Genomic DNA, 23,700 nt, shown 5'->3' on the forward strand with positions numbered 1-23,700 from the left:
ACAGCTAGGTCATCTTGACCCTCTAGACGTTTCACTCGCTGATATTAACAATGCGCCACAATTGTGTACGACAAGGGCTCGTCCCAAGCCTATCGGAAGCCCCCCATGTCTACGTCTCCTTGAAAAAGGATCATCTCCATGGACTTAACGAGACACTGATGAGCGAGAAAGAGCCGGGAATGTTACTTGTTTGAGAGCTGATCCACGGGCAGCAGCAGATAGTGGCATCGAAGAGGAACAGCGCAACGGCTTAGGAAATCCAGAGCCATTAGGCCGCGGCTGATCTAATGGAGCTACAACTTTGCACACGCCCAATCTCAATGGGACTTTTCAAGCGGGATGCTAGGGCCCGAATCTACAAAAACTACGAGGGTTAAGTGTCTTCATACGTGAACCCCCCCGCAATACCGGATTCGCCGAAGGATTCTGCCTGTACAACACTGCTTACGCCCGTTACACTTCTGGTCCATTGTCGGGGCTCTTGGAACCAGCATGGCTGTGCTGACTGATACCTTAACCTAGGCAGCATACTGACTCGTGTTATATAAGTCAAGAGCCTTGTCCACTATCAAAAGCGACCAGAAACCATTCCCTCCCTCTCTTACTGTCTCCACCATCTGCATACTCAGAAACGTAACAAGTTTGGACCATCGCAGGCACAATGGACAAGCTGGAGAAGAAAACGCTCGATGTCACGCGGGGCTTCACTTACACATACTATACCAGTCCTGCCAAGGATGGTCGCCCTACTTTGTTCTTGGTCCATGGTTTCCCAGATGCCCCGGATACATATGAGGAAGCGATTCAAGACTATCTGCTCCCCAACGGATACGGTGTCATTGCGATAGACTGCTTAGGCTACAATGGCACCTCCAAGCCCACCGACAAGGAATCCTACAACATGCAGTTGATGTCCCAGGACCTCAAAGAGATCATTGACAAGGAAGGACTCGACAAGGTCATTCCCCTGGGCCATGACTGGGTAAGTCTCGCTAGGAACGGCTCTTCTCTTCCTGAACAGCGCTCCGTTGTCACCCAGCTTGGTCAACCCAAATTTTCATTCTGATGCTCACGAAAACCTCAATAGGGCTCCGGTGTCGTTCAACGCTTCTACAACTTCCACGCCGACCGATGTTGCGGCCTGGTCCTCCTGAACGTCGCCTACATGCCCCCACCAGCCGAACCGTTCAACCTCGACAACACTCTCGAACTCACCAAAGGAATCTTCGGCTACGGCACCTACTGGTACTGGAAGCTGTTCACCGCCGACGACGGCGCACAGGTCATGGACGCGCACCTGGAGCCCATGTGGGACGTCGCGCACGGCGAACCCGAGACGTGGCTCGAGACACTGTGCAAGCCCGACGGGGTCAGAAGCTTCCTTCTCGCCGATAAGAGGCAGCCCACGATGGCCTACGCGACCGAGGAGCGCAAGCAGAAGTGGATCGCCTCTATGAAGGAAGGCGGCTTCGACGCGCCGCTGAACTATTACCGCTCCATGGTGTTTGGCGTGCAGGACCAGGCAAACGCCCACATCCCCAAGGAGAACATCCCCGTCAAATGCCCGCTCTTGTTCTGGGGTGGCAACAGGGATATGGTTTGCAGGCCCGAGTTGCTGCAGATGAGTCTGGATGCTGGCTTGATCCCGGACAGCACCCAAGTCGTGGTGGATTCGGGACATTGGGCTCATTTGGACAAGCCGAAGGAGTTTGGAGAGGCTCTGGTAGGTTGGTTGAAGCAGAAATTCTGAGAGGTAAAGCTTTAGGGCACGACGCTCGAGACCTGGGAATTGCGATCATTTTTGTCTGGTCGAATACTTGTTTTGTCATCAACTGGCCAGTTCAGACCCTAGATGACTTTATGCCCATCTTTCTCAGACAGATAGCCAATGGACTCGGATTGATCATAAATCAAAAGAATGACCGCCACTGGTCATCAGAGTTCTCAAGCGGATGCCTTTGGAAGCGAAACCTCCACGAAAACAAAGGGCAATGATCTGATACACGCCCGTAAGCATACCGTCCCTATGCTCATCAAATAGATTCACCAACATGTCGCTGTAAATGACATCGCCGCCGCCACCACGAAAGAAACCGAGTAGGCTGACAATCACCACCACAGGCTACCATGCCCACATTAATTTATGCGCCAGTATCCGCTCACCCAGCCTCTCATATAGAAAGGCATTGATCCATGAATCATTAGTGCGACTCATCCTGCCAAAGACAGCGCCGCCCTTCCACGCCACTACTTGCGGATCCAGTTCCCTGGGTGGGCGCCCGATCAGAATGTCCTTGCTGTAGCCGGGTAATATTCCCTTCAAACTTTCTTCTAAATGCGAGCCCAGTCCGGGAGTGATAGATGTGCCACCCGTAAGCATGATCCCAGAGAGGAGATCGGACGTCTTCTGCGAGGAGCCTCTAGCTGCGTGAGTAATTGACGTGACGATTGCGTTAGGGAGAGGGTAGACAGGGAGAATGTCATCGCGCCGTTCGATGGAGAGGGGTTCTTCTTCCTCCACCTCGGGGACCGGCGGTTTCTCGTCGCGTGGAGCACCGCCTTCATTCTCCTCCCCAGGTTGAGGAGTATCATCTGGCAGATTGCGAGCGGGAGAGCTTGCAGCCGAGGGTTGTGGCGTGGCGTCCATTTCTTTGATATTGCTAAAGGATGGACGGCGGGAGTCGTTGTTGAAGGCCTCATCTTTTGTCGCAGCTCCATTAGTGAGAACGCCATTCGTGTGTCCATTGGTCTTCGGGGCGGGTTTGTTTGTCGAGGTGAGGACTTCTTCCGGAGCAATGGCTGTCAGTATCTCCGCTTGCGCGGTGGAGCTCGGGTCATTTGGTTTGTTGTCGTAGATGTCGTAGGATTTGTCGACAAGTTTACGACGGCCCTTGAGCTTCCCACTATTATCAAAGACTTGTGGCCTGAAGAGTCCCATCGGCGCAAGTATGACTTCATCGTAGATCTTAAATGTGTACTTCCTGGTGTCTTGCCCCGGCGCACGCAGGTGAAAGTCATACAGCTGCACCGACACATCTGCCTCGGTCATGGTGCAAAACTTCTGCTTCAGCTCTTCTGCCAGCTGAAAGTCATATCGCCGGTTTAAATTGATCTCTGAGTAAGGAAAGTGGTTGTAGATGATCATCTTAACAAAAGTTTCGGTGATGTCCCTTCCGCCGTATTTCAGGTTGACTCGGGAGTTGTCAATGACCATTCCGTCTTCCACACAAGATATTGTTGTCTTTTGCGCGCCGATGTCGACAATGCAGCACGTCGTGAAACCAGCCCCGAAGGAAGCGGCCAAACTCTCCTGGATGAAGCAGACGCGTCCGAATCCGAACTCGGTGATGGCCATTTCAAGCAGACTCGTCACGTATGTCCTTTCGTAGTAGTCGGGAATAACTATGACGCAGCTATACTGGTTCCAGTCTTCCCGCGTACGGAGTTTGAGTTCGAGTTGAGTCTTGATGGCGTCTTCGATGATGATGCGGATATCATCATACAAGAAGCGTTTCGAGTCGTAGTCTTGCTCGTTGATCCAGCCACATCGAATGGGCCAGAATAGTTTATACCGCGGGCTTGATTGATCAGGGATGCGAAGAGCGGCTTTCCCTGTGATATACTCGGGAGGACCACCGAAACCTTCGTTTGTATCTGTCCACTCGATACGCATGGTGTCATTGTGCTCGGTGATAGTTTCGTATGTGTTTCTTCGGTTGTAGCTGGTGACCATGTCTCTGGACTGCGGCAGCACCTTTCTCTTGTTCATCCTCATTCGCACTTTAAGATCCTGAGACATTCCCGAGAATTTCTTTGCAAAGTCCTCGCCAAAACGCTTCTCTGGTTCCGGTGGGGGTAAGCCGTTGTCTAACTTGGCTCTTTTGGGCGCTGGTTCTCCATCTCCCTCCTCGCTCTCAGATTTCTCAGACCGGCGAGCGATGACCATAGGGACAGTCTTTGGGAGGGCGTCGTTGGCGAGACCGACTCTTAGATTCTGGGATCCGATATGAATAACGATGGTCTTCGCTCCGCTTGCAGCTTCGTCTTCAGCCTCCTCCTCCCCATCGTCCATTTCGATATCCCCATCGGGCCCAACTGTTTTGCCTTGTGCCAGTGCCCTGTCCCTGTCTTTGGCTTGTTTCACCATTTTGTTGCGTGCTTCTTCCTGCTGCGACCGGAAGGCCAGTATTTGTTCGTCTCGCTTGAGATAGTCTGTGTAATAGTTTTTTTGATTTATGGCTTGGATGATAGGCCAAGATGTGAGCTCCATGTTGCTATAGACAGTCAATTAGTTCTGTATTCCTTTTTGACGGCTTTTCTGGCGAGGACTGTTGCAGGCACGAGAAAGCCTATCAAAGACATAAAGAACTTACTTATCAGTTCTCTCCAGGCCTTCCTCCCGCAGGAGGGCCTTTCCACTTTTCTTGCCCACCATTTTTATCGGTCTCGCTCAATCCCCTTGGACACCGTTTACAGTTCAGGACAGGAACGGAGGCAGAGATGAAGGCGGAATTCGTTGGTTATGGTGGCTATTGTAACATCCTGGCGCGAGGTCGTATGGTAAGAGTCTTCAGATCCTTTTTTGTGATGGTACAATATGTGGCAGGGAGAGTCGCAAAGGTTCAAAGTCAAGTCACGCAGGTCTGAAAAGGCTGTACTCCGCAATTTGCAAGTTGGTGGCACGCGTTGAAGAAGCGAGGAAAGTCCCACCCCGGATCATCGGGCGGTCAGTGGCTTGACACTCAAGGCTTCCGCCCACTACAACATCTCTGGCCTTCCTATTATCTCTTTTTCCCTTTCTTCATAATCCAAGTGGCATTAGGTCTTCATCGAAGGGAGATACGAATTGGCGGGATTAGGGACAAATTGCGCCTCCCTCTCCTCGGCTCTATCTGCAAAATACCCAAGGTCCACATCGAAACCAGCGATATGGTCTTTTCGTGACCACTTGTCCTCTGAATCCTGCCGAGAACCGACAGCCTTCCATCGTCAGACATGGGTGGCTCGTTTTCGAAATACTTCACCAACCTCATTTGGGGGAAGAAAGACATCAGGATTCTGATTCTTGGTCTTGTGCGTTGTTCGAGTTGCTTCTCACTGAAGATGAAATGGGCTGACAGATATTGACTCAAGGACAATGCTGGCAAGACCACCCTTTTGTATAGACTCAAGGTAGGTCACGGTTGACAGGTTTGGGTCTTGGTCTAAGCGAGACAGATTGGCGAGGTGGTCACCACGATACCGACCATTGGATTCAATGTGGAGTTAGTCTTGCCCAGGCCCAGACCATTGGCATGAGAGACTGAGCCCATTTGACTAGGTCCGTTCAATATGGCAACCTGAACTTCGATGTCTGGGACTTGGGGGGACAGACATCGATAAGACCCTATTGGAGATCATACTACGCCAACACCGCGGCCGTCATATTTGTCATTGATTCGACCGATATTGAACGATTAGAGATCGCCGCGGACGAACTAAGTTCGATGTTGAACGAGGACGAACTGAAAGATGCGGCTTTATTGGTGTTTGCCAACAAGCAAGATCAGGTACAAATTATCTTCCCACCTCTGGAATATCGCTGACGACCAGTAGCCTGGCGCACAAGGAGCCGGTGAGATCTCTGAGGCTTTGAAATTGGGCGAGCTGAGAGACCGGAATTGGAGTATCGTTGCCTGCTCGGTGATCGATGGTAAAGGGATCAATGAAGGCATGGACTGGCTTTCGTGAGTTTGCCTACTCGAAGTTACATGCCGATTCTTCTAACACCTTGCAGTCAAACTGTGCAATCAGAATCATGATGTGTCTGTTAAAATATACCCATGCATCAATGTGGCGCGTTCGAGAGCATCAATATCATTTTACTTCTGGCCCATTCAAGAGCATTCAACTGCGCAACTCAATTGTGTAGGTGTCCAGGTTGGGTTGGGTCCGCCAAATGAAACGTATACAATCCTGCTCAGTTACATACGCCATGAATGCAGCGATCTCTTTGGTATAGGGGATCTTGACGACATCAAGTCGAGCTGGGCTGGTTGCGCTGAGACTCAACTTTCCTTCTCAGAATACCAGCATGCCTCGCTTTCCACCGAGGTAGGTCAGTTGGAGGCTGCGGTGGCGTGAAAGTCAGCGGTCAGAGATGGCTGTTCGAGGGTCGGAGTCTTGTTTTGGACCGGAAAGGTCTATAGGCAGCTCCCAGATACAGAGAGACAGACCGTATTGGTCATGAGTAGGATTAGCACTTGAGAAGCGTCGTTCGTGATCGTGTAGCATAAACTGCTTGGTGACTGAGAAAATGCTTAGGAGTTGAACGTGCGGAGAAGAGCAGCCCGCATCCGCAGATCTAGACTCCTCGTGTCACTACTGAAACAAATCACCCTGGTGATCGCTCGCAGCAACTGACTTTCTCTCCGACTTCGTTGCCAGAGAAAGCAGACGTTGTTTTTTGGCGGTGTCCTGATCGCGCCGACTCTCTCTCCATGTGCCTACTGTAAAGCCTTGTCTACCGTCAATCTGTCACGCTGGCTCGATTAAAGGGCTTACTCGTCCTCCTCGCCTCCATCGCCTTCTTCTCCCTCGTGACCATCATCAGCCTGGCTCCCTTTCGTGCGACTCCCCGGCTAGGTTCGATTTTGAACCAAGTCCGACCCTTCAAGCCAGCCTCTTCCTCCACGACCTCTCTGAGACCGGTGACAACCTCCAGCATGGCTTCTCCAAAGTTTCGCAAGCCTCCGCAGGCGCCCCCAAGCTTCACGGCAACTCCTGAGTCACTCGTGAAGGACACGAAGGACATGTTGGCTGGTTCAAAGAAGATCACGGACGATATCGTTGCTCAAATTGCGCAGAAGGATGCGACGTTTCAGAATGTGCTTCTTCCCATGGCGCATGACGAGAACCAGCAAACATTGAAAGCCCACATCCTAGGATTCTACCAGTCCGTCTCCACTGATCAGGCACTGCGCGATGCCTCAACTGAAGCAGAGAAACTTATGGACGACTTCAGCATTGAGGCTGCCATGCGGGAAGACGTCTTCAACCTGGTGGACGCCGTACTCAAGAAGGGGGACAAGCTGGATCCCGAGTCTCAGAGGTTGCTAGAGAAGGAGCATAAGGCTTTTGTGCGAAATGGCTTGAATATTCCAGCTGGACCGAAGCGGGACCGATTCAAGGAAATCAAGAAGAGACTCAGCCAGCTAGGCATCGCCTTTTCCAAGAATTTGAATGAAGAGAAAGGCGGTCTGTGGTTTACCCCTGCAGAGCTCAACGGTGTCCCCGAAGATGTCTTGTCTCTATTAAAGAAAGAAGGGGACAAGTACTGGTTGACCTTCAAATACCCAGATCTATTCCCTACTCTCAAATACGCCACCAACAGCGCAACGAGACGCAAAGTCTTTGTTGCGAACGAGAACAAATGCAACCAAAACGTCCCATTGTTTCGGGAAGCCATTCTGCTCAGAGACGAAGCTGCTCGCCTGCTTGGCTATCCCAACCATGCTGCTTTCAGGATCGAGGATAAGATGGCAAAGACCCCCAAGACAGTGGACGATTTCCTGGCTGATCTGCGCAACCGACTAAGCCAGGGAGGTCTGGACGAGATTGCGACTTTGAAGAAGATGAAGGAAGAAGACCTGAAATCTCGTGGCGAGGACTACGACGGGCGCTACTATCTGTGGGATCACCGCTTTTACGATCGTATGATGGAGGAGAAGGACTACCAGCTGGACCAACAGCTGATATCAGAGTGGTTTCCACTACAAACTACGATCAAAGGCATGCTTGAAATCTTTGAACAGATATTTGGCCTGGTCTTTGTGGAAATTGTGGGCAAGGACCGAGACGCTGTTTCTCCTTCTGGCAAGGGTGGCGATATTGTGTGGCACGAAGAAGTCCAGGTCTTCAGTGTTTGGGATGACGAAGGCGAGGGCGGCGGGTTTGTGGGATATCTATACTTGGATCTGTTCCCTCGCACCGGCAAATATGGACATGCTGCCAACTTCAATCTCCAACCGGGATTCATTCAACAAAACGGAACGAGGAGATACCCAGCTACAGCTCTCGTGTGCAACTTCTCCAAACCCACGGCAAAGAAGCCCAGTCTCCTGAAGCACGATGAAGTCACCACCCTCTTCCACGAACTCGGCCACGGCATTCATGATCTTGTATCCCGTACAACCTACTCACGATTCCACGGTACCAACACTGTCAGAGATTTTGTCGAAGCACCGAGCCAAATGTTGGAGAATTGGTGCTGGACGCCATCGCAACTCAAATCTCTGAGCAGGCACTATTCAACCCTATCCTCCGACTATTACGAGGCATGGAAAGAGGCAGCTGCAGCCGGCGGCTCAGACGTCAAAAAGCCCGAGGAACGCATCCCAGATGATCTGATACAAAAACTGATCAAGACGAAGAACCTCAACGGCGCTTTGTTCAATCTGCGCCAACTCCACTTTGGCATCTTTGACATGACAATACACGAGCCCAAAGACCACGCCAGCCTTGAGGCGATGCACATATCCGAGACGTACAACGAGTTGAGGAAGGATATCAGCAAGATTGACGGGCCAGAAGTATTTGGCGAAGGCAACGCGTGGGGTAACGGGCAAGCCACTTTTGGCCATCTGATGGGCGGTTATGACGCCGGTAAGTTTCCCGCTCCCTACTATTTGCACTCTACTTCTCTTCCTTCTTTAAGCTGGACTCTTTGCTGTTCTTGTAAACGACGCCACTCACACGTTCTCTCCTGTAGGCTACTACGGCTACCTGTCCTCCCAGGTCTACTCGACGGACATGTTCTACACAGTCTTCAGGCAGAATCCAATGGATCCCAAGGAAGGCCGTCGCTACCGCCACACCGTCCTCGAAAAGGGCGGCAGCCAAGACGAGATGAAGACCCTGGTCGATTTCCTCGGCAGGGAGCCCAAGACCGATGCCTTTTACGAGGAGCTCGGGCTCACCAAGGGAACGCAGTCCGGCGCCTCAACGACGTGAAATTCGCGTTGTTCCTCGCGTTTGATGGCGCCGTGTGGTTTCTCCGGTTTGTACATATTTCTCCTCAGACCCGAGAGACGACCCTTTTTTTTTGGATAGCTAGATATTCCATGCGCCTTTGCCGAGAGATTTCTGGCCATAAGATCGCATACAATAGAATAACTTGTCCCAAAATCCCTATAAGGTTGTTTGCGTTGCGATGATGTACAAATACAGTACAATATAAAGGCTAAGCGACACCCCAAACAACAGCGGCACACAGGGCCGTCCGCGTGTCTGAGTTCTAGTCTCGATATCACCCGCTCTCCTTCCCTTTTCCCCCAACTCTCATACTGTTACCCGAAGTTATCAAAATACTGTTTACAATTACACAAGCTTCACCGCCTCCCTCGACGTTCGAACCGCAGCTGGCCGTATTGGTCCGTGTAGGGCCTCTCACTGACATGGCAGATGACGGGCCTCCTCCCGAGATCCGACAAGTGCATGCCCTTGCTCCCCCACACGCCCTCCATCTCCTCCCTCTTCTTGGTCTTGGGCTTGCCGCGTCGGAGCCGCAGCTTCTCGAAGAAGACGTAGCTCGCATAGAAGACGGGGCTCTCCGCGCCGTCTGTGGGGCCTTTTTTCTTCAGGAACCGGCCCAGCTGCGCCGCCGTGGCCCTCTGGCCCGTCGAGGAGGGCGGGAGCGCCGCGTTGATGGTGCGCACGAAGCCCGCGTTGCTGGCCGCGGGCGTCTCGCGGAGGAAGCGGTTGATCTTGGTGCGCACATCGTCGCACGTGTCGTAGACGGGCACGGCGTCGCCGTCTTCGCCGTCGAGGGTGATGGACGAGACGTCGTTATCGTCATCCTTTTTGGACTTTGAGCTCGCGCTTTTCTTCCCCTGCGCGGTTCCGGTCGTGCCGGTCGTTTCGTTCTTCTTCACCTTTTTTTTCGGGTTTGGGTTCGGGCCCTGATGGGGGGAGAGTTAGACCTGAATCTGAAGGGGGGAAAGGCTAAAAGATAATAGCTAGCGAAGGAAAGGGCTGCGTATGACAGAAACGCCGGAATGGCAAGCATATCTTCGGGGACAAGCAGATAAAGCGGCTTAAGGAGGGAGAGCGATGCGACGTCTGACCCGCGACGTTAATGAGAAACCCTTTTTGGAACTTACACTCTCAAAGTCATGACGCCCTTCCCCATCGTCTGGATCAGCATGATTCTCGTTACTGTCGCTCTTGCGTTTCTTGCTCGCTGTGGACTTGGCCCCGTCGCGCGTTTGCGTCGCGGGAGGAATGTTGACGCTGCGGTCCTGTAGCGCCTGCTTTCCGGGCATATTCATCAATTTCGAAAGATTTTCGAGGTTGGAAGCGATGTCGAGAAAGGAGCCGCGGGGTTGTGACTGGGTTTTTGCGCGGAGAGACTTATGGGAGCAGAAGAATGACCAAAAGCAATGATTTATATCAGGATTGGAGAGCTGCTTCGAGGGGAGAGTCGATCAAGTCTGATCGCCAGAGACCAAGACGACGTCAGAGGTGGAGGGATCAGCACGGGAACAGCAACACAGGGACCAGTAGATTCGACAAGTGTGGGACAATCATGACAATCGACACGCGACGGACACAGAGGGAAACAGGTTGAGTACCTCGTGGTGGCTATCAACAAGGCTGGCAAGGCTAGCCACTAGCGCGTCAGAGGGGCCAACGCCTGATCACGTGCGACTATACGACATAGGATCTCCCGATGACGTCGCCCCCTTTTCCCTCCTTTCCAGTACCTAATGTGCAAACCTGAATGTGAGCATCTTGTTTCCCTTATCCGTCGTCGTTGCAAGATAGTGTCGTTGCTCGTCCTCTGTCATGGAGTTCCACTTCCGGTCCCGGACTCTGGAAGGGTTCATGTCAGCAAATGCTCAGGTGGGAACCGGAAAGACGTACTTGTTTCTCCAGACATAAAACCATTTGGCGAGGAGAAATAGGACAACATTGTATGCGCAAATGCCGATAAGGACCTTATAGCCACGCCTGTATAGGGGGGAATCGTCTGTTCGGAAAATCTGTGCGCCCGTCTATGTCAGCAACGACAAAGCCCTTCTCTGACAGTGGAATAGGAGATCTTCACATTCGAGCCGATGATGTTACTTGCTTGCACAAACATATTGTACAACGCCGAAGCCACAGTCCTCGTTCGGACTGAACCAGCGTTACGGCTGGTTATCGCTACGTGTATGGCATGCACATATGGAGCGCCCACGAGCAGAGTCGCCAACGTGTACTTGACCCATCGAGACGCCTCCCCGGGCAAGAGCTCTGATGCGATGAGTAAGGGCATACACCTAAAGCAGGAATAAGTCAGCGTGCTCGTTTGGGGAAAACTCTCGGGATCGACTTACCAGATCTGACTGAGTAGTGCAACAAGGAACCTCTGGTTCGTTTTCTCAGACAACCAGGTGAAGACGAGCAGGTTGATGATAAAGAGCACATATGACGGGATGGTGAGCATGTTGACCTCAAATCTGCCAAATGATTGCTTAAGAATCAACGACAAGTACTGAGTAACAGGGTAGTTGGGGATCAAAAAGGACAGCCCAATGGCGTAGATTGGCCACATCTCCCAGTCGCAGAGAGCGTAGAACAGTAGTTTCGGCGTCACAGCTTGTCGATTGTGCATGTCGGCTTTGCTAGGATCATCACGCAGGATGCGGTTCGCGATAATCTTCTCCTCTCGCTCACTGAACCAGCCCTTCTTCCCGCGGAACCACGAGGCTGTCTGGTATGGCGAAGGGGGTAAGTAAAAGTAGGTGGCGATGCCAATGAGGCCTGTGATTGTTCCCTCGAGCGCGAACAGCCAAGCCCATCTTTACAACGTCCAAGTCAGTAGGCCTCTCTTCCAGATAGTCATCACAACGTACCCTGGGAGGCCATTTATGCCGCGCATGTTGAGGATGGCAGCAGCCAGAAACGCGCCGACGATTGAGGTTGCTTGATATGCGGTCCAGAACCAGGCCAAGCGTGCAGGAAGCTCTCTGCCCTTGTAATAATACGACAAATAGAGAATGGTATCCGGAATGAAGTGCTTTGAAGGTCAGTTGTAATCTAGAGCGACGGATGTGTGGGGACTTATCCCTCCTTCGATCAAGCCCAGCAATGCCCGACAAGTGTAGAAAGACGATTTCCCACTGAGAAAAGCTTGGAAGCTTGCAACGAGACTCCAGCAGATCATCTGGATTGGGATCCAACGGTCCGGGCCCAACTTCTTGGATATCAGCTGAGAAGGTAGCTCCGCTGATAAAAAGCAGAGATAGAAAATAGTTTGGCCGTAGTTATAATCGTTGGTTGTCAGGTTGAGATCATCGAGCATGTTGTCTGTCAATGCTTGGATAATGTTTGCTCTGTCAAGCTGCACTGATATGGTATTAATACTCCAGCTCGCGCTGAATAAACGCACAAGGATGGGGCACTCACACGCAAAGAACGCCAGGCAGACCCATGTACAGATCTTTAGATCGATCTTGCGCACGACTCTCTTCTCTTCAGCAGGCTCCCATTGGAAAGAGGGATCGAAACGATGGCGGCCCTCCCACCTGTCAATAGGGACGTAGTTCTCTTCACCATGGACACGAAGGAAGGTCTTGTCCTCGGTAATGGTAATAGAGCTGCTGCCGGAACCAAGACCATCCTCGATCGCAAGAGTAACTGGGACAGACTCTCCCTTGAGATCATAGACTGGCTCAAAAGAGCTCTCATTCGACTTGGAGGACGCCATATCAAAGCCAGACAAGAAACGACTCGAAAAGCTTAGGGCGCGGGTCCAATACCTGGGTACGAGGGGATTCCAACGGCAACCGTTGTATCTTATACCTACCCAGAAAACCCCGGGCTTCAGCTTCTGCACACTCCTCCCTCCTACCTTACCGTGCTTGATTCCACTGCCTCGGAAAGATCAGCGTGCATGTTGCATATTTGCAACCTTCCTTCCACGGCATATCCACCATTGCACATGCTGTCACCCGGTAGACAGAACCGGCGGGACATGACCTCGACTGGCTCAGCATTCAAGCCTCGATCTCTCGGCCTGGATCCAATGAGGAGACTGCTCGGGATAGGGTACACTGCCGATCTCGGTTTGCCGCCTCAACTGACAAACGTGGACGCCGTCCGAGACGAGGCCGACAGCGACAATGAAGCCCGTTGTACCCATTCTCCGTTGTCTTTCCAGCATCTCGCTCGCTCCATCTCAATCGCAATTGGTCCATATTGCTTATCGGATTGCACACGGCGGCGTGGCTTTGGACTTGCAGAGACTTGCGCTGCGTAGAGTCTGTACCTTCCCACTTCAGAGATCACGCAATATCAACCGAGAAGGCGTGCTCACCACTGAGAGCACCTCAATCCATCCTCAACTGGATCGCAATCCCGTCATTGACGAGGGAATCCACGGCTGAGTTTGCACCACAGTCACGACAGATATATCCACGCCCCAACCGGCGGAGAAACGCCCAGGGCGGACGCTGCCCTGCGGGGTTGGTGTTTCGGATAGAACATTGATGAGCGAATCCCAAAGTTGGAGCTCAGAGATTTCTCGTGCCGAACATCCAGGGCGTAGTATAAAAGAGGGGAATCTCACCGGGCTGTGCTCGGGCTCGACTGGATTAGAATCCAACCTAGATCTCCTGTATAGAGACAGATTGCAAAATGGCGACCGCGTCTGCACCAACCGCTCTGAGGGGCGCCGTGGGAGCGTACAAGGACATCCAAACCGTGAGTTTCTCCAAGGAAAACGAATTGAAGGGCACGGACAGGTTTGCTGCGGCGAGCTTCCCAAACTATCTCCCCACCTGGGATAACGAGAAAGGTGAAATGTAAGTGTTGAGCTTGGGCGGTCTGCCTGGTATCTCTCTGGCTGGCTTGGCCTTGCAACTCTAACCACTTGTCTGGATACACACAGATACGCGCCTCTTGAGCCATTCGAGCATTACGAGCACGGAAAAGATGCCGACCCTTCGTTCAAGAACCTTCTGAAGGCCGGCAGCCAGATCGAAAACATCACGGCGTCGATCGGGGCCGAGGTGCACGGTGTCCAACTGTCTCAACTCGACGACAAGGCGAAGGATGAACTGGCCCTCCTGGTTGCGCAGAAGAAGGTTGTCGCCTTCCGAGACCAGGACTTTGCTTCCCTGCCTATCGAAAAGGCCTTGGACTTCGGGCGCTACTTTGGAAGACTGCACATCCATCCCACCAGGCAAGCAAACTCCCCGGTCCAAGTCGATGCCCACACACTCTTACTGACCTTGTGACAGTGGTGCTCCAGAGGGCTTCCCTGAAGTCCACCTTGTCCATCGTGGTGCGGATGACAAGTCCTTCCTCGACTTTCTCACCAGCCGGACCAACTCGATCGCGTGGCACAGTGATGTGACATACGAGAACCAACCTCCGGGGACCACATTCTTGTATGCCCTCGATGTTCCCGACGCGGGCGGTGACACTCTGTTCTGCAATATGGTCAAGGCGTATGAGCGGCTCTCTCCAGCTTTCCAGGAACGCCTCGCGGGTCTGCAGGCCGTCCACTCTGGGTATGAGCAGGCCACTGCCGCCAAAAACCGGGGGAGCATCTACCGGCGCGCACCTGTCTCGTAAGTCTCCCCTACCGGCTCGATGGGGTGGTTGACTGACTGTTGAATAGTTCCATCCATCCGATTGTGCGGACCCATCCAGCGACGGGCGAGAAGGCTCTGTACGTCAACCCTCAATTTACCAGATACATTGTCGGATTCAAACAGGAGGAGAGTGACTATCTCCTGAAGTTCCTGTATGACCACATCGCCCTGAGTCAGGATATTCAGTGCCGCGTCAGATGGAAGCCGAGCACCGTTGTCGTTTGGGACAACCGTGTCACAACGCACTCTGCTCTGATTGACTGGCAGGATGGCCAGCGTCGACACATTGCGCGCATCACTCCACAAGCAGAGCGCCCGTCTGAATAGATACGCCACAGCGGGGCTGCAAATTGGCATGGAACGTGCTAGCCCAAGGATTAGATATGTGACAGACCTACCAGTCTTCAGCATAGCATTAGACAGTCGTTTTGCAGCAACAAGAATAAAATTCAGAAGGTAGTTGGAGATGTCTGCAATTTGCAATGCCACGGCGACTTCTCACTGAGTCTATCCCGGAAGAGCGGGCGACTAAAATCATCGCCTCCAATTGCGACAGGGTCGCTCGAGGTTCAGTCGTGTCACCAAAGACCATTTCCACCATCCTCTCTCCGTGCAAGACATTTTGATGTTCTGATCCACTCCAGACGCCGAACAATGCGCATAATACATGCCCGACCATATGAGAATCTAGTCTCCCTCGAGCCTGGCGACCACAGTGCTCATCTCATCGTCGCTGTAGATGCGAAAGCCATTTTCGCGGGTGACACTCGCCAGTTGAACGTTCTTCGCATCGAGCTTCTCCTCCATCACCTGCTTCAATGTTTTTAAAACTAGGGTTTCAGCTTCTTCCAGTGTTAGAGATCGGTGGTATTCTGATTGTAGCTCCGCTTGGGCGCCCTCACTGCCGGATCCGATGGCCTTCGCGTCGTAGCGGTAGAACGTGCCCGAGGGTTCTGCGTGATACCTGGGCCAGTAAGTAAGGCATATTTTAGCTGCGACAAGTCACCTACAGTTGGGGTCCTTCGTCCTCATCCCAGCCCGCAATCAATAGGGCAACACCAAATGGACGACTCATTATTGACTCTTCTCCCTGTGCTCCTTCACCGAACCTTAGTGCTAAATCGCAGATGGCTTGCGTACAGCTCTCAACCCCGAGTTTTTCGTTGAAGTTGAAAGCATGGTTCTGTGACTCCACACGAGCATGCTCGATCATACTTCGTGCATCGGCTTGAAGACCTGACATGGCGCATCCAACGTGTCTGTCGATTTCCACAATCTTTTCTATGCTGGAGGAGACGAGCAAGGGAGATGTAACGCGCTTTTCGACACCGAGGAGGACGCCATGTGATGTAGCAACCTATAAGTCATGAGCCAGTGTTGAAGCTGTCAGGGGATTATTGACCATACACCAATGGCGGTTGACCCGAGCTTGATAGCCTCTAATGAGTATTCAACCTGGAATAGACGGCCCTCTGGCGAGAAGGTGCTGTCACATATTAGCCACGGGGCTCGTTCTGGAAGACAAGACGCTCACTTGATCCCTCGGTCGTATTCGGATCGTGCGATAAACATGGCGGAAATCGGTCAAGACGATGGTTAATAGAGGTTCAGGACTGTCCCAGAAAAGAGGTCTGCAAGGTGTGATCGGTGCAAGTCAAGTTCGAGATTAAAACAGGAAGCAAACGTGGTGGTGTTGCGTGTGAACAGGCAAGCTGTGGATGCGCAATCCAATCTCAGCCTTCTCAAAAATGTCTCTCCGCAGCCAAGCCCTCCAACGCAGCCTCGACGCGCCAGCACATTGAACGCCGCATACACTTCGCACACAGCACCTCGCCTCCTGCGAGTTCTCAATCGACTACTGCGTGTCACTCGTTGCCTACCAACAATGACGGTCTGTAGAGATGACGTCTCTACATTACAGAAGTGCATCCGCGACCGATCGCCGCAGCGCCAGTCTTTTAAATGGCCCCTCACGCGTTAATCCCACTCGAGCCAGAGACGACCGACCATTTGCCCGCGACAATGGCTCCCCGGTGCTCCCAGATGGCTTCAGCGACCCTGCTGATGGAGCGCACAAACCCTCAAAAAGCGAGAGTCGAGTGAGCGGTCTCGAACATAGGCGGCGGGAGAAATCGACGGTTACAACAACAGAGACCATTTACACGAGAAGGAGTCCAAAGAAAGAAACGTCGAATACCGAAAGCCGGAAGGATAAGCGGACAGTAGCAAGTCCTGTTCTCAAGCAACCGCCGAAGGAGGATAATTGTAGGTATCTATAATGCTTTGGATTTTCTACCCTCTGACAACCCTGCAGTACCATGGGCTCCCGCGGTTTCTCTCGTTCCTCATTCTTCTGCGCCCCTGGCCACAAGAGTGACAGCACCGCCTCTGTCTCGCCATGCTCCATCAGAGCTCGATCCTGTCGCTCTCGAGACTATGACAATGCAGGAGCAAGAGCGTGCATTATTGGACGATTTGCTCTACGTGTTTATGGGCTTTGAGGGACAGTATGTCCGATTCCACGACAGTTATGATCCTGCCGAGGAAAAAGACCGCTTGAATGGTCCATCATTTCATCCACTTCCCGGCCTTGATCCAAGTCTCAGAGATTTGACAAGCTCCATGCTTTCGATGGCCACCCATCACTGCGCGATTGAGGCTTTTATCGAAGTCCAAAGCAGGGATGAATTCGGCTCTGTCAACCACGCACTTTGTGCTGCCATCCGAAAACTGTTGAAAGACTATCTCATCTTGATCGCACAGCTAGAGATGAAGGTCCTTACTGATCCGAAGTTTACATTACACCAAATGCACATCGCGGTTATCCCCACTGCGCAATGTCTAGTGCAGCTGTACTCTTTGGCCCAAGAGTTATTGAAAAAGAACTCCTTGCTGGAAGAGGACACCGATGACTCAATTGACGATTTTGATCCTGACAATATTATTGAGCGGCTAAAGGAAGGTGGTGATCTGCTTCCGGGCAGTCTTAGCAAGAAACGATGTATAGGCGGTAATGTTCTGGGTCTTTTGACAACCCGGCTTTCAACATTCTCTGGAGATCCGGCCGCTCGATCTATTCTAGAGATGCTGTTGCGTGAAGCAAGCAGACCTTACATGGTGATGCTGAATGAGTGGTTACATCACGGCGGCATCCATGATCCGCACTCGGAATTCTTGATCGGCGAGAGGGCTAGTATCAAACGAGAACGCCTCGACGAAGATTACACAGACGAGTACTGGGAAAAGCGTTACTATATTCGCGAGAAGGAAATTCCGCCGCAGCTAGAATCTGTTCGAGAAAAGGTCCTTCTGGCTGGAAAGTATCTCAATGTGGTTCGGGAGTGTGGTGGTGTCAACATAACCAGCAAAATTGACGACACCCCAGCAACATTCGATGATCCGCGATTTCTCGACAATGTCAACAATGCCTATTCATTCGCGAATAAAGAGTTGCTTCAATTACTCCTCACGAAGAATTCGCTCCGGAGTCGATTGCGGTCGATGAAGCACTATTTCTTCCTCGACCGTGCGGAATTCTTCCTCTACTTCCTCGAACTCAGCGACTCCGAGCTGCGGAAGAAGAATCGAGATGTAAATGTTGGAAAGCTTCAGTCTTTGCTGGATTTGGTTCTCCATCAGCCAGGCAGCATCGCGGTGGCAGATCCATTCAAGGAGGATGTGAAGGTGAAAATGAACTCGGTTGGTTTGACGCAATGGTTGATCAAGGTCGTCAATGTGCAAGGCATGGACCAGGATAATCCAGATTCCATGATGGACCCGTACAAAACGCCGGCTCCTAGCCAGGCTTCTGGGACTGAAAAGTTCAAGGATGAGAAGAAAAAAGAGGAAGAAAAGGATATCATCGGATTTGAAGCGCTAGAGCTTGACTACACCGTACCGTTTCCCCTCTCTCTCATCATCAGCCGAAAGACAGTCTCGCGATACCAACTCATCTTCCGATACACACTGGCACTGCGTCACCTGGAAACCCAGCTGGTGGGTTGCTGGTCAACTCATACGAAGGAGAAGGCGTGGATTCACAAGTCCTCTGACAAAAGGTTTGAGTTGTGGAAGCGGCGGGTATGGACGTTGCGCTCTCGAATGCTCGTGTTTGTTCAACAAATGCTCTTCTTTGCCACTGCAGAAGTGATGGAACCAAACTGGCAGAAGCTCATGGTGAAGGTCGATGATGCGGAACGGGATGATTTCGAAGAGACCAGGTCAGGACTCAATCCGAAATCGAAGCCTACTGTTGATGAGTTGATGCAAGATCATGTCGACATGCTGGACTCTTGCATGAAAGATCTTGGATTGACGCAGGCGAAACTGCTCCGTCTGCACGCAAAGCTCATGACTGGATGTGGAATGTTCGCGTCCTATGTTGAGCACGTCACCAAGTCGATCTACGAAGCCGACACGAGTCTCCAATCGAAACCCGTTAAGCCCGGGGCGGCTGCACCCCCAGCTGCGCCCACGGATCCGGCACGAATGAAGAGGATAGAAGAGTCGATCAGGAAGTATGAAGAGCACTTCAACAGGCATCTGAAGATCTTGATTGATGCTCTCAACTGGTTCGCAACCACCGAGACGGTCTCTTTGCTCAGCCTCTGTGGAAGATTGACGAATGCTGAGGTACAGAAACGCGATGATTTATTTCTTTGAAGAAGGCTGGAGCGGAATGATGCGCTGTTTCGACCTGCCTCCATGTCCAGCAACGAAGGGCTTTGTATGAAATTTTGGCACTTGGGAGTGTTACGGGATTGATGAGAGTGCGTGCATGCACAACGGTAAAGACTATGAATGATACCCACAGGCGCGAATGTTGTTCATCTGACTATTTATGCTCCTTGCGTTTTCCTGCCTCACCTTCAACATTTAAGTCTGCGAATCCTGCCAAGCTGGTCCGAATCTCCCTTTGTATATGTAGGCGTCACCTCAGTCACACTCGACATTTCTTCGTCCTTCTTCCCTTCTCCTGCCTCAAGCCTTTTCTGGTGTTTGTGACGGCGTGGATTTGTCACTGGGGGAGCCATGGCCTACATGAAGCGGCTATTTCAGGCGCTGAAGGACAACGCTTCAACCTCACAAGTGTGGCATTCTCTCGGGCGGTCGCACGACAAACAAGAGGTAGGATATGTGTCGCTGCCGTACACTGGTGCCACTCTGACAGGAAGACAGGAAAGCAATAAGGAGACCCAAGACGTTCAGCCCGTTGGCCTTACCTTGTCAAGCCTTTCGAGAGAGTTCTCCTTCGCCGCGTATCTCTCGCCACGGCCGGTCGAAAACCAAGCTCAACTTATGATGGTGATATTCAATGAGCAGCCCTTGGATGCCACATATCTCGTCCTGCTCGCCCTCAACGAGGAATGCCGGCGAATGCAGCGAGGCTGTTTTTACTATTTGCCCCTGCGGCAGGAAGTTTCCAAGGGCCACCCTTGTGACATGGTCTTCATCGACGAGCCCTGGGGCGCAAAGAGCGTGAGAGCATGGGACGCTTCGAGTTGGGACACGCGACTTAGCATGTGTGCTGCCGGTATGTTTATGTTTCTTGGTCACCGCTCCCATCACTCACAATGGGCTTTCAATTCACTAACGACCACATTGTTTTGACACCGCGCAGAAGGAAAGATTGACCCTCATGAGCATGTGATACCAGTGTGCTCCCGGATTCTCAAGTTCGACCTCTCTGAGCCAGCAAAGAGTATGACCTCCGCCGTCTCCTTCTCATTATGTCTATATAAAACCTGACACTCTGATGTCCAGCATCGGGACGTGCGCATGTCTACGCCAGCAACTCTGATCCCGCCGTCGCCAAACACGCCAACATCCAAACCTGGAGTCGCCCCTTGAAGGACGTGTCCCGGATTCTGATCGTCTACGCGCACCACCACGTGACACCCACCATCTCCCACCTCCACGCCGTGGAGCACGCCTCCCAATGCACCACGTTCCCGACGCCGAACGACCTTTCGCTGACCGCGGTCCCCAACTGGCAAGAGACCACGTCGGCCGTGTTTGGCAGAAAGTCAAACGTCGATGCGCCCAAGTCGAGTGCTCGGCCCAACTCGAGCGTCAAAGTGGCCGGCGACGCGGAGGTGGTGCTTGCGCTGCTGCGCATCTGGAACCGCGGCTGCGTGTCCGTCGACCTTGACAAGAACACTGATACCGAAAATATCAGCAACGGCCTCGACCTCAACCTCGGGGTCTTCGACGACTGGGAGGTGGACTTTGGCTGTACCAAGCTCTTGTGGCAGGGGGTTGAGGACCGGGTGTACAACCACACTCTCGACGTGCAGGAGGCCATGTTGCGATTCTGGCCCAAGGAGTGACTGGCTGACCGACTGACTGGGTCATGTGTCGTGCCGTGTGAGAGGGAAAAGGGTCCAAGAAGGTCGACGTGTGTCACAAGCCTGCCCGCTGAGAGAGCAAAGATCGAGTGGTGGGTGAAACAAAAATATACACCATGCGAAAGCCAGACAAGAGCGGACAGACGCAAAGGAAGGGCTGCTTATTGGGAAGGGCTTGAGGACAACAACACGTCCATGGCTTGGTGTCGTCCTGCGGTTTCAAGAATATCTCGAGAGATAGAAGTATCTTCCAGGCGGAAAGGCCTTGAATCAACTCAAGATTTCTCCCGAGCTTCTTTCCTGGACTTTGCATCTCGAGGACGGTCGATTCTTTACGTTGATCCATGCTCTGTCACCTTGTCTTGTAGACACAGGGTTTCAGAACTTTGGCCTCTTCCTCAACTGTTATCTCCATAACATTCGCTTCATGACCTGCTCCAACTCTGCCAGCACCAGCTCGGCCTCTTCCCTTTTGCTTCATCTCCTCTACGTTTTGATACTCCCTCCCATTCCACTTGAGCCCTTTGTATTTCCCAGCAGTCGGCACCCCGGATTTGACAAACACCATGCTAACGAACATCTTGTTCGATTTATCCACACTTTCCTCGCGCAAGAGGAAGCCGCGGCGGGCAAGGACACGGACAAAGGCAGATATGTCTGTCTCCTCTCCGATTGTCTCGGTGGTTGTAGAATCTTCCGCGAAAAGCTCTTCTCGAACTTCATCATCGCTCTCTTCCGCACCATTGGCACCGGCTTTCTTCTTGAGCTGTTGTTTTCTTCGCTTCTTACCCACGCTATTCTCCACACTTTGCCCAGGTTGTCTTTTTGCCCTTCCAAAGCGGGATTTGACTTCACTCACCCAACACTCCCCTTTTCCATCCCCCCTGAGTATTCGCCACGCTTCTTCCACAAAGTTGATCCAATTCGTGCCCATCAGACTGAGACAGAAAACTGCAATATCGACCTCACCATCTCGCAATGGCAGAGAGGAGATATCTGCTTTTGTGACCAAGGTATTGGCAGTGTGGAGATCGAAGTTGTGAAATTTTAGTTTGAGGGCTTTGATGGCCGATTGGCAACCACGGGCGAGAGGAGCGTCACCGCAGCCCAGGTCGGCGATTGCGCAGAGCCCCCTGCGGCGAGGGAGCGGGGAACTCTGTAAGGAGATCTTGGAGTCTTTGGTAGACTGCTGCTTGATTGACTCGTTAAACGCCGTGGGTATTTGACCTCGAGTTTTGATTGCGGAAATGTATCTGTCCACGGGATTGACTGGCCATGAGTCTTTCACTTGTTGCGAAAAGCCGGCGTGGTATTCGGCGAAGAGGTCCGGGGAATTGGTGAATAGGTCCATTGCGGCTGAGGAGGAGGTCGTATACAGAGTCTCATTCAGATGCCGGAAGCGGGCTGATGTGAGTTTACTGCGCATTTTGGCTTGCAGAGGAGTCAGTTTCGCAGGCAGTGGCGGCACCGGTGGGAGGGCTTTGGGGATGTTATCGCGTGGAAAGGGTCTCGAAGAGGCCGTTTCGGCGTCGCCATCGCTGTTGCTTCGGTCGACATGCTCAGCTTTTCGCGGTTGACCGTCCTGCACTGGCCGCTGTTGGGCATTGGACGTCGGCCGTGTCTTGTCCTTGCTCTCTTTCCTGCGCCTCTTCTTCTCCGTTGCTGAGACGGTGTCTCCGCCAGCCTTGTTTCGTTCACCTTGTTGGTGGCCATGTCCCTGACGTCCGTGCCCCTGCTCTGCCGTGACAGGTTTGGCCCCTGCGCGTTGGTTCCATAGTTTCTCGAGCTCAGTCCCCGAGACCTTGGAGGCCTGAATAAGGTCAGGGAATGCGTTCTTTCTCTTTTTGGAGACTGAAGTGAAAACAGTGGGAGATAGGTGGGCGTCACTGGCTGGGGCGGGATTTTCTGGGACGAGGGAGGTTGAGTCAACTGCCCAACCTGGAACAGCGAACATGATACGTAGTAGACCGCCAAGGGCAAGGGTTATGAAGAAGGCATTATTGAAGGGAGTAAATTAGGTATGCTGCAGGTCTCAGACGGTGTCCAAGCCAGTGTTACTGCAAAGCTGGCGCAGGACACTTGTCGAGTGGTTGTCAAATAATGTGCTGCACTGTACATGCCACCAAAAAAATTTACGCTCCCGCAGCCCTGGAAGCCACAGCACCCACAGCACCCACTACTGGTAACAGTAGGCGCCTGGAAAGAGCCGCAGGTGCAGATTTGGGGGCGGGGACAGCGCCTCCACAAAGGGGGTTGTCATTGGTTTGGCTAGCAGGCGATACTTCAGCCCAACGGCCACCCAGCGCCTTATCGACCCTTTGGGCATTACGATACCTTACAAGCCAGCTTCTGCACAAACCGAGCAGGTCCTGCCCTTCACCTACGAGTACTCGCTAGGTACCTAGGTACCTCTGGATGGAGTACGGAATGCTACCCGTAGGGCTCCATCCCCCCAGGTGGGCGGCACTGCAGGTCTCATGAGCAGTGTTGTGAAAATAGATTTCATAAATACAGCGTCACATTCCTGACCTGTTTATTTCAGTATTATAGATGTAATCTTTCCAAAGTTCCTGGGAGCCAAGGAGCTAGTTTATTAGCGTTTTCCTAGTAAACTAGTTCGTGGTTGACCCTTCAGGAGGCATAAAAACCTGCCTGATTTGACGCCCAATAGGCCTGTGTGCCTTGAGAATAGGGCCCTATCTGAGGGCCTATCTGCGTGCCAATCTGCGTGC

General features: G+C 52.4%; 11 protein-coding genes across 11 annotated transcripts; 6 read left to right on the forward strand and 5 right to left on the reverse strand.

The window, feature by feature from the left end:
- Nucleotides 1-67: 67 nt before the first annotated feature.
- PV07_04428 (uncharacterized protein) lies at nucleotides 68-1,977 on the forward strand. Its single transcript, XM_016391229.1, has 2 exons — nucleotides 68-982; nucleotides 1,088-1,977. Exons 1-2 carry the CDS (start codon nucleotides 662-664, stop codon nucleotides 1,748-1,750), a joined length of 984 nt encoding a protein of 327 aa, XP_016253131.1. The 5' UTR covers nucleotides 68-661; the 3' UTR covers nucleotides 1,751-1,977.
- Nucleotides 883-4,666, reverse strand: PV07_04429 (uncharacterized protein). Its single transcript, XM_016391230.1, has 2 exons — nucleotides 4,374-4,666; nucleotides 883-4,274 (listed from the first exon to the last, which is right to left on the reverse strand). The coding sequence occupies exons 1-2, from the start codon at nucleotides 4,433-4,435 to the stop codon at nucleotides 2,123-2,125; spliced, it is 2,214 nt and encodes a 737-aa protein (XP_016253132.1). The 5' UTR covers nucleotides 4,436-4,666; the 3' UTR covers nucleotides 883-2,122.
- An 81-nt stretch (nucleotides 4,667-4,747) lies between these two features.
- PV07_04430 (uncharacterized protein) lies at nucleotides 4,748-6,352 on the forward strand. Its single transcript, XM_016391231.1, has 6 exons — nucleotides 4,748-5,073; nucleotides 5,134-5,172; nucleotides 5,218-5,264; nucleotides 5,321-5,549; nucleotides 5,596-5,726; nucleotides 5,777-6,352. Exons 1-6 carry the CDS (start codon nucleotides 4,996-4,998, stop codon nucleotides 5,799-5,801), a joined length of 549 nt encoding a protein of 182 aa, XP_016253133.1. The 5' UTR covers nucleotides 4,748-4,995; the 3' UTR covers nucleotides 5,802-6,352.
- A 17-nt stretch (nucleotides 6,353-6,369) lies between these two features.
- PV07_04431 (uncharacterized protein) lies at nucleotides 6,370-9,165 on the forward strand. Its single transcript, XM_016391232.1, has 2 exons — nucleotides 6,370-8,643; nucleotides 8,750-9,165. The coding sequence occupies exons 1-2, from the start codon at nucleotides 6,705-6,707 to the stop codon at nucleotides 8,989-8,991; spliced, it is 2,181 nt and encodes a 726-aa protein (XP_016253134.1). The 5' UTR covers nucleotides 6,370-6,704; the 3' UTR covers nucleotides 8,992-9,165.
- PV07_04432 (uncharacterized protein) lies at nucleotides 9,127-10,579 on the reverse strand. The gene is made up of 2 exons (XM_016391233.1): nucleotides 10,140-10,579; nucleotides 9,127-9,938 (listed from the first exon to the last, which is right to left on the reverse strand). Exons 1-2 carry the CDS (start codon nucleotides 10,305-10,307, stop codon nucleotides 9,369-9,371), a joined length of 738 nt encoding a protein of 245 aa, XP_016253135.1. The 5' UTR covers nucleotides 10,308-10,579; the 3' UTR covers nucleotides 9,127-9,368.
- Nucleotides 10,580-10,742: 163 nt separating this feature from the next.
- Nucleotides 10,743-12,730, reverse strand: PV07_04433 (uncharacterized protein; the record flags this gene model as incomplete). The annotated part of the gene is made up of 7 exons (XM_016391234.1): nucleotides 10,743-10,851; nucleotides 10,903-11,021; nucleotides 11,087-11,300; nucleotides 11,358-11,822; nucleotides 11,877-12,040; nucleotides 12,071-12,369; nucleotides 12,430-12,730. The coding sequence occupies 7 exons, from the start codon at nucleotides 12,728-12,730 to the stop codon at nucleotides 10,743-10,745; spliced, it is 1,671 nt and encodes a 556-aa protein (XP_016253136.1).
- A 777-nt stretch (nucleotides 12,731-13,507) lies between these two features.
- Nucleotides 13,508-15,144, forward strand: PV07_04434 (uncharacterized protein). The gene is made up of 4 exons (XM_016391235.1): nucleotides 13,508-13,826; nucleotides 13,913-14,206; nucleotides 14,265-14,597; nucleotides 14,648-15,144. The coding sequence occupies exons 1-4, from the start codon at nucleotides 13,660-13,662 to the stop codon at nucleotides 14,946-14,948; spliced, it is 1,095 nt and encodes a 364-aa protein (XP_016253137.1). The 5' UTR covers nucleotides 13,508-13,659; the 3' UTR covers nucleotides 14,949-15,144.
- On the reverse strand, nucleotides 14,876-16,333 carry PV07_04435 (proteasome subunit alpha type-5). Its single transcript, XM_016391236.1, has 4 exons — nucleotides 16,156-16,333; nucleotides 16,029-16,107; nucleotides 15,632-15,978; nucleotides 14,876-15,585 (listed from the first exon to the last, which is right to left on the reverse strand). The coding sequence occupies exons 1-4, from the start codon at nucleotides 16,191-16,193 to the stop codon at nucleotides 15,309-15,311; spliced, it is 741 nt and encodes a 246-aa protein (XP_016253138.1). The 5' UTR covers nucleotides 16,194-16,333; the 3' UTR covers nucleotides 14,876-15,308.
- An 85-nt stretch (nucleotides 16,334-16,418) lies between these two features.
- Nucleotides 16,419-19,640, forward strand: PV07_04436 (uncharacterized protein). The gene is made up of 2 exons (XM_016391237.1): nucleotides 16,419-16,886; nucleotides 16,936-19,640. The coding sequence occupies exons 1-2, from the start codon at nucleotides 16,523-16,525 to the stop codon at nucleotides 19,281-19,283; spliced, it is 2,712 nt and encodes a 903-aa protein (XP_016253139.1). The 5' UTR covers nucleotides 16,419-16,522; the 3' UTR covers nucleotides 19,284-19,640.
- PV07_04437 (uncharacterized protein) lies at nucleotides 19,634-21,253 on the forward strand. Its single transcript, XM_016391238.1, has 4 exons — nucleotides 19,634-19,748; nucleotides 19,800-20,154; nucleotides 20,242-20,322; nucleotides 20,385-21,253. Exons 1-4 carry the CDS (start codon nucleotides 19,653-19,655, stop codon nucleotides 20,948-20,950), a joined length of 1,098 nt encoding a protein of 365 aa, XP_016253140.1. The 5' UTR covers nucleotides 19,634-19,652; the 3' UTR covers nucleotides 20,951-21,253.
- Nucleotides 20,234-23,064, reverse strand: PV07_04438 (uncharacterized protein). The gene has a single exon (XM_016391239.1). It carries the CDS (start codon nucleotides 22,920-22,922, stop codon nucleotides 21,321-21,323), a length of 1,602 nt encoding a protein of 533 aa, XP_016253141.1. The 5' UTR covers nucleotides 22,923-23,064; the 3' UTR covers nucleotides 20,234-21,320.
- Nucleotides 23,065-23,700: the final 636 nt, after the last annotated feature.

This window comes from Cladophialophora immunda, assembly GCF_000835495.1.
Source record: "Cladophialophora immunda strain CBS 83496 unplaced genomic scaffold supercont1.2, whole genome shotgun sequence".
NCBI classification, from domain to species: domain Eukaryota; kingdom Fungi; phylum Ascomycota; class Eurotiomycetes; order Chaetothyriales; family Herpotrichiellaceae; genus Cladophialophora; species Cladophialophora immunda.

Coding starts and splice junctions, on each gene's coding strand:
- PV07_04438 (XM_016391239.1), bottom strand. CDS start 22,922: ATGTTCGCTGTTCCAGGTTGGGCAGTTGACTCAACCTCCCTCGTCCCA.
- PV07_04434 (XM_016391235.1), top strand. CDS start 13,660: ATGGCGACCGCGTCTGCACCAACCGCTCTGAGGGGCGCCGTGGGAGCG. Junction 13,827..13,912: donor GATAACGAGAAAGGTGAAAT/GTAAGTGTTGAG, acceptor GGATACACACAG/ATACGCGCCTCTTGAGCCAT. Junction 14,207..14,264: donor CTGCACATCCATCCCACCAG/GCAAGCAAACTC, acceptor ACCTTGTGACAG/TGGTGCTCCAGAGGGCTTCC.
- PV07_04428 (XM_016391229.1), top strand. CDS start 662: ATGGACAAGCTGGAGAAGAAAACGCTCGATGTCACGCGGGGCTTCACT. Junction 983..1,087: donor TTCCCCTGGGCCATGACTGG/GTAAGTCTCGCT, acceptor AAACCTCAATAG/GGCTCCGGTGTCGTTCAACG.
- PV07_04432 (XM_016391233.1), bottom strand. CDS start 10,307: ATGAATATGCCCGGAAAGCAGGCGCTACAGGACCGCAGCGTCAACATT. Junction 9,939..10,139: donor GGCGTCATGACTTTGAGAGT/GTAAGTTCCAAA, acceptor TCCCCCCATCAG/GGCCCGAACCCAAACCCGAA.
- PV07_04429 (XM_016391230.1), bottom strand. CDS start 4,435: ATGGTGGGCAAGAAAAGTGGAAAGGCCCTCCTGCGGGAGGAAGGCCTG. Junction 4,275..4,373: donor GGCCTGGAGAGAACTGATAA/GTAAGTTCTTTA, acceptor GACTGTCTATAG/CAACATGGAGCTCACATCTT.
- PV07_04437 (XM_016391238.1), top strand. CDS start 19,653: ATGGCCTACATGAAGCGGCTATTTCAGGCGCTGAAGGACAACGCTTCA. Junction 19,749..19,799: donor GGTCGCACGACAAACAAGAG/GTAGGATATGTG, acceptor ACAGGAAGACAG/GAAAGCAATAAGGAGACCCA. Junction 20,323..20,384: donor CCTCTCTGAGCCAGCAAAGA/GTATGACCTCCG, acceptor TCTGATGTCCAG/CATCGGGACGTGCGCATGTC.
- PV07_04431 (XM_016391232.1), top strand. CDS start 6,705: ATGGCTTCTCCAAAGTTTCGCAAGCCTCCGCAGGCGCCCCCAAGCTTC. Junction 8,644..8,749: donor GATGGGCGGTTATGACGCCG/GTAAGTTTCCCG, acceptor TCTCTCCTGTAG/GCTACTACGGCTACCTGTCC.
- PV07_04436 (XM_016391237.1), top strand. CDS start 16,523: ATGACGTCTCTACATTACAGAAGTGCATCCGCGACCGATCGCCGCAGC. Junction 16,887..16,935: donor ACCGCCGAAGGAGGATAATT/GTAGGTATCTAT, acceptor ACAACCCTGCAG/TACCATGGGCTCCCGCGGTT.
- PV07_04435 (XM_016391236.1), bottom strand. CDS start 16,193: ATGTTTATCGCACGATCCGAATACGACCGAGGGATCAA. Junction 15,979..16,028: donor TCGGGTCAACCGCCATTGGT/GTATGGTCAATA, acceptor CATGACTTATAG/GTTGCTACATCACATGGCGT. Junction 15,586..15,631: donor GAGGACGAAGGACCCCAACT/GTAGGTGACTTG, acceptor TTACTGGCCCAG/GTATCACGCAGAACCCTCGG.
- PV07_04430 (XM_016391231.1), top strand. CDS start 4,996: ATGGGTGGCTCGTTTTCGAAATACTTCACCAACCTCATTTGGGGGAAG. Junction 5,265..5,320: donor ACCATTGGATTCAATGTGGA/GTTAGTCTTGCC, acceptor CCATTTGACTAG/GTCCGTTCAATATGGCAACC. Junction 5,550..5,595: donor TTGCCAACAAGCAAGATCAG/GTACAAATTATC, acceptor GACGACCAGTAG/CCTGGCGCACAAGGAGCCGG.